The sequence below is a fragment of the Eleutherodactylus coqui genome, chromosome 7 (genome assembly GCF_035609145.1).
Source record: "Eleutherodactylus coqui strain aEleCoq1 chromosome 7, aEleCoq1.hap1, whole genome shotgun sequence".
Taxonomy (NCBI): Eukaryota; Metazoa; Chordata; class Amphibia; order Anura; family Eleutherodactylidae; genus Eleutherodactylus; species Eleutherodactylus coqui.
The window spans coordinates 167,599,381-167,609,644 of record NC_089843.1 but is presented as its reverse complement, the minus strand read 5'-3'; the positions used below and the strand labels follow the sequence as shown (position 1 = coordinate 167,609,644).

General features: G+C 51.7%; 1 protein-coding gene across 3 annotated transcripts in view; it reads left to right on the top strand.

Annotated features, from left to right (window-relative positions):
- Window positions 1-1,036: 1,036 nt before the first annotated feature.
- Window positions 1,037-10,264, top strand: part of LOC136572941 (NADP-dependent alcohol dehydrogenase-like) — a 58,059-nt gene continuing 48,831 nt past the window's right edge. The window contains exon 1 of one of the 3 annotated variants that reach the window (XM_066573983.1): window positions 1,037-1,175. In XM_066573983.1, coding sequence (XP_066430080.1) covers window positions 1,158-1,175 — 18 coding nt within the window. In that variant the 5' untranslated portion in view covers window positions 1,037-1,157. Of the gene's footprint in view, window positions 1,176-4,807; window positions 5,037-10,264 lie in introns of those variants that run through there. The other 2 variants (XM_066573982.1, XR_010785830.1) reach the window with 2 other exon arrangements.

The following is a 10,264-nucleotide window of genomic DNA, read 5'->3' as shown; positions in this document are numbered from 1 at the left end:
TCCTTCCAGGGACCTTACAGCCATGTAGGCCACAAAAGCCACCGAAACCTGTGGAGAAGGCCATGTTACTACCGGCCATTCCTTCTACAGATTTACAGTGACCCAGGCGAGTGCCGTTGTTGTGGCCACAAGGGAGGGAAGAGCCACCACTCCTTTGGATAGTGCCAGCCCCATTGAAAATATGGGAACTGCATTGCAGACTTCTGCCATAGCTGAAACAGCTGAGACAGCTATGGCAGAGGATTCCTTCATCCCAGTAGTCCCATTGAATGACAGCTGAGGGCTGCCTGTGATTGGTCACAGCGCTCAATGACACCACCACTTTCTAGGGGTGGAGAATTTTCAATCCCCGGCCTCCAGAACACAGAAGACAATTGCCATGGTCCCACTGAATAACAGCTGAGGGCTGCCTGTGATTGGTCACAGCGCTAAGCCAATCACAGTCAGCCCTCAGCCATTCATCAATGAATGACTGAGCACTGCCTGTGACTGGCTGAGTGCTCAGCAAATGACACCAGTGCTTTCTGGGGGCAGAGAATTTTCAATCCCCGGCCTCCAGAACACAGAAGACAATTGCCGGGGCCGGAGAGAGGAGCTGGGCGGCTCTTCTAGGTGAGTATATAAATGTAATTTTTTTTTTTTTTTTTACAGCTAGCCATGATTTTCAGAGAAGGGCTTATATTTCAAGCCCTTCCCCTAAAATCATTGCTCTGGGGTATGCCTGCAACCTACTGCTTTCAATGGGGCCACAGCAGGGCTGGCCCCATTGAAATAAATGGGATAGAATCCCGGACATCTGCCACAACTGTGACAGCTGTGGTAAAAGTCTGTGATGTACTCCCTATGTTTTCAATGGGGCTGGCGCTGCTGCCATCGGCCCCATTGAAAACAATGAGCGTTTTCTCTGCACTGTGAGGCACTCGATCTCCCATCGCTAAAGAAAAAAACACTAGTGGGTAGGCACCCTAACTCCCTTTTTTCTTACAGTGAATGACATTGTCAAAATCTTATCCGGGCAGAAGTCGTAAAGCTGCCAAGGACACATAGCCCAGAGAAAAGCTCAGGGGGGATAGGGTGCATGCTTAAATGGGACACAGCAACACAAGCAGGTTACAGAAGCAGAGTACAGAACACTGGAGACTACACCTGCCAGCACCATGACCACCGCAGGAAAGGTATTCAACTATTCCCATTCTAACATTACTCTGCTGCCTGCTTTCTTCTTAGCGGCTTCCTTCTCTTCCAGGAATTTTGTTTCTTTAGGTTGTGAGGAATTTTATGAAGGAAGATGTGCGGTTTGTGTTACTTTCTACATTCTTGTAATACTTTACTTGTAGAAAGTGGATCTTCCAGGTTTGTGACTGATTTGTATCTTAGAGAAGAGGAATGTACAACGTTACAGGGTGTCGGGCTCGCTTGATGAATAGGAGGGAATGTTTTACATTCTTCCTTTATTGCTGATGTTTCAATATGACATAATGTAGATATTCAGAAGTTGGCAGTTTTGCATGGTTTGTGCTATCGTATATAATGTATTACATAAGCTGCTTACAAGCCTGGAGGAAAGAGCAGCTTTTATACAGATGTAGGAAACAGCATTGTGTCAACCAGGCGGTATGTGGAAGGCTTCACAGGGGATGTTTGTGCCACAGCAAAATCTGCTGTGGAATTTCAGTTTTTCTGCCTCAGACCAAAATTATCGAGCTTTGCAGAATTTGCTGCATTTGTTTATTGCATATTCTGTATATGGAGTTGAGCTTTTTATGTGCAACCCCTTGAGCGGCACAACCGGAAATTTTCTGGGAAGAGCTCCACTGCCCATAGCGATATAGCCCGGAAGATTTCTGGGGGTCCTTCTGTTACAAACTTTGTATCGAACGTAGGAATTTCCAGTTGCTTTTGTCCATGACCCTCTTGGGTGTGACGTGGAGGGAGGAAACAGGATAGAGAATAACTGCACTCACTTGTCTACTTTTAGGTTTTCACATGAGGTATGTTTTAAATGTTATCTGAGAACCTGCCTTTTAGAGATTCCTATCTTGCCTACTAATTTTACTGGATTCTAGTTGGAGAAGATTTTGTGATCTAATTTTTTAGCAACACCTTTGGGTGAATTGTCAACTGTAAAGTCTCTTACCTTTTATGGTTCCCACTTGTTTCTTCCTATTGCATTTCCATCAACCCCTTGAGTGCCATGCCCAGAAATTTTCCGGGACGAGCTCCACTGCTCATAGCAATATAGCCCGAAAGATTTCTGGGCTATATTTCACTATGGGAGCTGCAGAGCACACTGCCATAAGCTGTGGCAGTGTGCTCTGCCTGCACAGACCCACACAGAGCAGTGCAGGACTTTGAAAAACAGAAGCAGGAAGATATTGCCGATCTACAAGCAATCTCCTGCTTATATTTTCAAAGTCCTGCGCTGCTTTGTTTACAGGTTGCCATAGAGACCACCAGCTTGTCAGAAGCAAGCCAATGGTCTCTGTGGCAAGGAGAGCTGGTGCTTGGCTGTTAGAGAATAGCCAGGCACCAGCTCTACACAGCAGAGAATGGAGATAACCTCCGATCTTCTGTGTTAACCCTTTACATGCTGTGGTTTATACGGCCACAGCATGTAAGGGGCTGATAGAGGGAGGGGGCTCCCTCTGTCAGAGCATAGCCGGGCACCAGCTCTTACACAGCAAAGAATGAAGAAAACCTCCGATCTCTGTTGCGTTAACCCTTTAAATGCTGCGGTCTATGCGACTGCAGCATGTAAAGGGCTGTCACCATCGCACCCCTGGAATGTGATCAGGGGGCCCCCTAAAGGGCCAAAAATAAAAAAAAGTTTTTAAAAAAGTAAAAAAATTATTTAAAAAAATAAAAAAAAACATTTGTCTCCCTTTACTTTGTAAAAAATTCAAAACAATATTACACATGTGGTATCCCTGTGTCATAATGACCCAGAGGAGGAACTTAGTACATTATTTAACCCCTTAATGACACGGCCCCTTTTTTTCTTTTTTCGCCCTTTTCTTTTTTTCCTCCTCCCATTTAAAAAATCATAACTCCTTTATTTACCCATCGACGTCACTGTATGAGGGCTTTTTTTTTGCGGGACAAGTTGTATTTTTCAATGGTGCTATTTAAAGTACCATGTAATGTACTGAAAAACTTTTACAAAATTCTAAGTGGAGTAAAATAAAAGAAAAAATGGCATTCCGCCATCTTTCAGTGCATTAGGTTTCTAAGGCACACAAACTGCAACAAAAATGACATGATAACTTTATTTTATGGGTCAGTCCGATTTCTATGATTCCAAACTTGTATAGGTTTTTTTTGCTGTAGTACTTGTATTTCTTTTTTCAAAGACATTTAATTTTTTAAAATTATTTTCTGTTGCATTTTCTGTGCTCAATAACTTTTTTTATTTTTCCGTCAACGTACTTGAACAACGGCTCATTTTTTACGAGATGTCCTGTAGTTTACGTTAGTTCTAATTCGGAATGCATACGACTTTTTGATCGCTTTTTATTGCATTTTTTCTGGGAGACAGAGTGACTGAAAAAGTGCATTTGTGGCGTTCTTTATTTTTTTTTCGGACTACATTCACTGTGTGGGGTAAATAATGCACTACTTTGATAGATCGGACTTTTACGGACGCGGCAATACCAAATATGTATTTTTCTCTTAGGATTTAGATTTTTTTATGATAGATATGGCAAAAGGAGGGTGATTTAAAGTTTTATTACTTTTTTCTTTTTTTTTTTAAACTGTCAAACAGTTGCAAAAAAAAAACTATTACAATTAGGTCTGCCGGAGCCGGAAGCCCGCAGGGCGGTAGGAGGAAGGCAGCATGATAGGGTTAACGGGGAGGAGGGGGGTTAATTAGAGTAGAGGATGCCGGGAGGGGGCGGAGCTTAGGAAGAGGGGGTTAAATAGAGGGGTTAGCGCAGGGAAAGGCCATTACAGCGTCCAGAAGAAGAGGAAGAAAGAAGCTGAAGTTAGAAGACCCCAGCGGACCGAAGACCCCAGCGGACCGAAGACCCCAGCGGACCGAAGACCCCAGCGGACCGAAGACCCCAGCGGACCGAAGACCCCAGCAGTCCCAAAGAGCCCAGCAGTCCCAAAGAGCCCAGCAGACCTGAGGTGCCCGGCGGAGCTGAAGAGCGCGGCAGACGGCAGCGAGACTGAAGACCGGAGACCCGAGGTGCCGAAAAAGAAGCAGCGGAGGCAGTCCCAAAGAAGAAGAAAAGAAAAAGAAGAGCCCGAAGACCAGCCACTTACCGGGAGAAGATGGAGGCGATCCTCGAGAAGATCCGGGCGGAGGCAGAAGAAAGGGGGCTGGACTGGCTTGTCCAGCTCTCCGGTGAAGCCCTGGGAGCAGCGGCGGTATCCACGGCAGCGGCGGCAGAAGCAGGAGCAGCGGGAGCTCGAGCGGAGGCGGCGGGAGGTGCAGAGGCGGCTGCAGAGGTCCGGAGTCGGAGGACAGGTGCGGGGCCGGCGGCGGCAGCACCAGCGGGGCTGGCAAAAGAGCGGCCGCGGAGGGCGCGTGCACCAGAGAGACTGAGCCCCGAGCACGCTCCCTCACGCAGGCAGAGGCTGCGGAGTGCCTCTCCGGCCCCCCCCCCGTAGTAGGCTCCCCCCGGCAACACCAACAGGCAGGGGGAGCAGGGCGGGGAGGACTCCCGCCAAAAGACGAGGTGCGGCGGGCAGCGCGAGGCCCCGTGCTGAGAGGGGGGCGGGGCCAAGCGCTGCACAGAAAGCAAAGAGCCTGGAAGGGGTCGGGGGCTGCTCACCCGGGGGTGCATCGGAGGGGGAGCAGCCCTGCAACAGTTCAAGTGACGGGCGGCCCGCGGTTTCTCGGGGCCCGGCGGCGGAGTCATCCGGAAGGCGTGCGACGGCGACAGAGGTGGCCTATGTTTCTTCGGCACCAAGAAGATCGGAGGCGGTTGCGGTCCCAGCAGAGCGGTCACAGCCCGGCGTTAGCAGAGTCCAGGAGGAACAGCGGCAAGACTGGTCGGCGGCTGGTGGGTCCACAGCCCCTACGCAGCCAGGTGAGTCATGCTCTATGTCTGGTGTGTCCAGCAATGTTAGCCGCGTGGCGCATGCGGGGTCTAGTAGTGGGGTATTTGCGGGGGGTAGCGCTGCATTAACTAACGCGCTAGGGGTAGGCGGCGAAGCAGGTGCATTGCTGGGGGTGGTATTAGAATTGCTGAGGAGGCAGGGGGTAGGTTACGCTCCGTCGCCTGTCACAGCATGGAGCTCACCATGCAGTGCGTCGTCCAGCATTAGGGACGGACCGGGAGGACCGTTTGCTGGTGGGACTGGGGTAGGACAGGCGGTTGGGGTGTTACAATCTGCCCCGCTGGTAGGACAGATGTCCACGAGCGGGTTGCAAATGGGGGCACAATCCACTGGGGAAATCTCTCAAGTGGGGGGTGCAGCAGGTACGTTGGAGTCAGGGGGATCGGCCGGGGTGGCAGTAGCGGTCCAGACAGAAAAGGACGGGGAGGGGGTGCGGCTAGACGATAAGGCAAAAGGCGAGGTCTACGTCTGCTTTGAGGGCCCGTTGGGGGCCCACCTAAAAAAAGAGGTGAGGGAAAAGATTTAGAGGGACGAATATGTCGAGATATTCTCCCTCCTACCCTTGGAAAAATTTAATTTAGACAAGGGAAAGCGGACTGAGTTTAAAAAAGAGGAGGAGGAGAAGCGTAGGTGGCGCCTTATACCCCAGACGTTCGCGAACTGGCTGCAGGCGTTTGCCATTCTAGCGAGCGTAATCGGAGAAAAAGCGCCGGACAATTGCTCCGGCCTTTTCTGTTACATGGACTCCATTGGTGAGGCCTATCGAGTGTATGGGGGACAGACCTGGCTGCGCTATGATGAGCAGTTCAGGCAGCGTAAGGCAGTGCGCCCATCGATCAGATGGGATCACAAAGATATAGGTCTATGGTTGAGAGTAATGGCCCCCGCGCGGTTCGGTCAGCCCTTTCAGGGCAGTGCCGGGTCCTTCGGCTCGGCCTCTAGTTCAGCCGGGGGGCAGGGTGGTTCAGCAGGGGGGAGTAGGACCGGGTACTGCTGGCAGTACAACGAGGGTCAGTGCAAGTTCGGAGCAACATGCAAGTTCCGTCATGCCTGCTCTCACTGCGGCGCGGGGTCTCACGGGGCTGCCAGATGTTTCAAGAAAGGAAAGGGAAAAGGTCCAGGGGGTTTTGCGAAAAGGGATGACCCCAGTGATTCTGGAAGAGATGGTACCGTACCTAAGTAGGTACCCGGATAGAGAGAAGGCGGAGTTATTGTTTAAGGGTTTTAGGGATGGTTTTCACATCCCGCCTCCGGTTCATGGGGTCCCCTTTTCGTTAAAAAATTTACGTTCGGCGTTAGAATATCCGGAAGTGGTGACGGAGAAGCTAATGAAAGAGGTTAGGTTAGGGCGCATGGCGGGGCCGTTTGAAGAGCCACCCGTGCAAGACTTTGTGGTGTCACCTTTGGGAGTGGTACCGAAGAAGGAGCCGAATAAATTTCGGCTTATTCACCACTTATCGTACCCAAGGGGGGCGTCTGTAAACGACGGAATAGACCCCGAGCTATGCTCGGTGGTGTATACATCGTTTGATGCGGCGGTTCATTGGGTTCGGAACTATGGAAGGGGGGCATTGATGGCAAAGGCTGACATAGAGTCAGCCTTTCGCTTGCTGCCAGTAACACAAGAAAGTGTGAGGTTGTTGGGGTGTTTTTGGGCAGGGAGTTATTTTGCGGATCGTTGTTTGCCCATGGGATGCTCAATCTCATGTGCATACTTCGAAGCGTTTAGTTCGTTTTTAGAGTGGGTGGTGAAGGACACGGCGGCAGTGCAGTCGGTCATTCATTACCTGGATGATTTTCTGTGCGTAGGGCCCGGGGGTTCGCCAGTTTGTGCGAACTTACTGGGAACCTTGCAATGGGTGGCCAAACGGTTCGGGGTGCCTCTGGCACCGGAAAAGACGGAGGGGCCCACAACTTGTTTAAGTTTTTTGGGCATCACCATTGACTCTGAGGCAATGGAGTGCCGATTACCAGAAGAAAAATTAAGAAACTTGCAGGAGGAAGTAGGTGCGGCGCGGGTGGCGAAGAAAATCACGCTCAAAGGGCTGCAGTCACTGCTGGGCAAGCTGAATTTTGCCTGCAGGATCATGCCCATGGGCCGGGTTTTCAGTAGACGGTTGGCGGCGGCAACAGCAGGGATTCGGGCCCCTCATCACTTTATCCGTTTGGGAGTTAGTCACAAGGCGGACCTGGCAGTTTGGTCCGCCTTTTTAGAGAAGTACAATGGCAGGTCGGTAATTATGGGGGAGGTCAGTAGCAACGTGGACTGGGAGCTCTATACAGATGCAGCAGGGAGCGCAGGCTTTGGGGCCTATTTTCAAGGTAGATGGTGTGCGGGGGAATGGCCGGAGCAGTGGAAGCAAGAAGGCTTAGTTCGGAACTTAGTACTATTGGAATTATTTCCAATAGTAGTGGCTATCACACTGTGGGGTAACCACTTCCGTGATAGAAAAGTAAGATTCCACTGCGACAACATGGGGGTGGTGCAGGTGATTAACAACCTCTCTGCGTCATCCCCCCCGGTGGTTAACCTGCTGCGTCAGTTGGTGCTAGAGGCCTTGTCATTAAACATGTGGGTAGTAGCGGTACACGTTCCAGGTGTCGAGAACTCAATTGCGGATGCTCTCTCTCGCTTTCAGTGGGAGCGGTTCCGGACACTGGCGCCGGGTGCGGAGAAGGAGGGGAGGAAGTGCCCGTCTCGAATCTGGAACGTGGTAAGCGAGCAGTGGGGGGCCTGATAGAACGGTCACTGGCTCGGCGGACTAGGGCAGCATATTGCGCAGTGTGGAGCGAGTGGGAAGAATGGTTGAGGCAGCATGGAGGGGAGCGTTCAGAGGAGGATAGAGTGGGCTTGCTGTTGAGTTGGTTGGGAGAGAGTGCAGATTTGGGTCGGTCAGTGGCAAAAGTGAACCAGTTTATAGCGGGGGTGGCTTTTGGGTTTAAAATACGGGGGGTGGAGGACGCGACGAAAAATTTTTTGGTAAAACAGGCGCTGAAGGGTCTGAGGAGAGGGAAGGGGAGACAGGACACTAGGCGACCGGTATCATTTGATGTTTTGGAGAAATTAGGGGAGGCGGTTGATGTTGTTTGCGGAAAAGAGTTCGAGCGGCGGTTGTTTAGGGCGGCTTTTTCATTTGCATTTTTCGGGGCCCTACGGGTAAGCGAATTGGTGTCACCTAGCAAGACCGTGGGGGGCGGCCTGCAGGCGGAGGATGTGCGGTTGGTAGACGGGAGGTTGGACTTGCTTATCCGTCGGTCCAAGACGGATCAGCAAGGACGGGGGCAGGTGATCCGGTTGGGTGAGGTGCCGGGGGCCAGTATGTGCCCTCTGAGTGCCTGGGAGCAGTATAGCAAAGGGTTAAATTTTCGCACGGGCCCATTTTTGCGGCACGAGACCGGGGAATTTTTGTCGCGTTTTCAGTTTATAGCGGTGTTCAAGAAGGCCTTAGAGGTGGCGGGTTTTAATAATACACAGTTCGGGTCTCACTCATTTCGGGTGGGGGCGGCGACGGAAGCGTCAGTAAGAGGTATGGGGGAGGAGGCAGTGAAGAGGATAGGTCGGTGGGAGTCAGGGCGTTTTAAATCATACGTGCGACCCCACCTGCTTTAAATTCAAGGCGGGGTCGTCTGGAGGGTGGGGGGGGTCATAATGGCGGTTTGCTAATATAGTATTGTTGCTGTTTATTTTACAGATGGTCGTCCAGCATTAGTTTGGATCTTGGGAGACTCCTATGTTTTTTGGGGAGCAGAGAGAGCGGGGGTACGGCCGAATGGGAGGCAGCTACGGTTTCAGAAGAGTGAGGCGATAGTGAGATGGATGGGGATTAGAGGGATGACTTGGGGCAGCGTATTGGAGGAAGTTGAAAGGCGGGTTAGGTGGGATAGGGCGCCGGAGGTTTTGGTCATACACGTGGGAGGAAACGATTTGGGAAAAAGGAGGTTTAGGGACCTATCAAGGGACATAAGGTATGACTGTCTTAGACTGCAAGCGTCATACCCGGGGACGGTCGTAGTGTGGTCCGAAATCGTGCCTAGGAAAGTTTGGAGGGGGGCGCAGTCGGAGAAGGGCCTGAACAGAGCAAGAGTGAAGCTCAACAGGGAAGTGTCGCGGTTCCTGGGCAGCAAAGGGGGGGTAGCAGCGCGACATATAGACCTGGAGAAAGGGGTCGGCAATTACTGGAGGTCAGACGGCGTCCACTTAAATGACATCGGCATTGACCTATGGACGGAAGGATTACAGGAGGGAATTGAGCGGGCGCTATTGGTGTGGGGGGCGGCGCAGGCTCAAGGTGGTCGAGCCTCACTTGCTGTGGCAGGGGAGGGGGAGGGGCCCTTGGAGCCCGTGTAGAAGGTTAGTGGGGGAAGGCAGGGGCTACATAGCCCCTTCCCCCCTTTTTTGTATTTGGTCAATCGTGGCCTGTCGCCTCCTGGGTTACAGGGCGGAGCCCTGATAGTCGGTGGGAGAGGCTAGCCAGGGGTGGCTAGCCGGCCTCGGGGTCGGGAAGAAACGGCGGCCGGAGGTTAATGGGGAGTTTGCTTGGGCTCCCGAGTCTGCCACCGGCGGCGGGAGGAAGAAGGTTTTGGAAATAGCGTCGCCTGAGCCAGCCAAGTTGCGGCTGGTGACCGGGACAGCTATTTCCTTTGTTGGTTTGAGGCGACAGGATATTTTTAGAAGTAGGAGGGGCTCCAAGGTCCTCTTCGCAGGTTTTCCATTAGGGAATGTTTATAATGGTTAGGAGGTTATAATGGTGTATGATATATTTGAAAGGAAATGCGTTTAAAAATTTTATGTTAATGTTGTTTGTTTTAATAAATTGGCTGCTGTGGCCAAATTTTATCCAACAGATGGTGTCGGTGGTCTGTTCGGGTAATGGTAGGTGGGGAGGGGGATTTAAAGGGGTAGGTCATAGCAGCATATGACTCCGTTATACCCGGGTCAAGGTCTGCCGGAGCCGGAAGCCCGCAGGGCGGTAGGAGGAAGGCAGCATGATAGGGTTAACGGGGAGGAGGGGGGTTAATTAGAGTAGAGGATGCCGGGAGGGGGCGGAGCTTAGGAAGAGGGGGTTAAATAGAGGGGTTAGCGCAGGGAAAGGCCATTACAGCGTCCAGAAGAAGAGGAAGAAAGAAGCTGAAGTTAGAAGAGTCCCGCCCGCCCGCCCTAGAAGAAACCCAGGGGGGGAGAGGGGTGGGATCACGG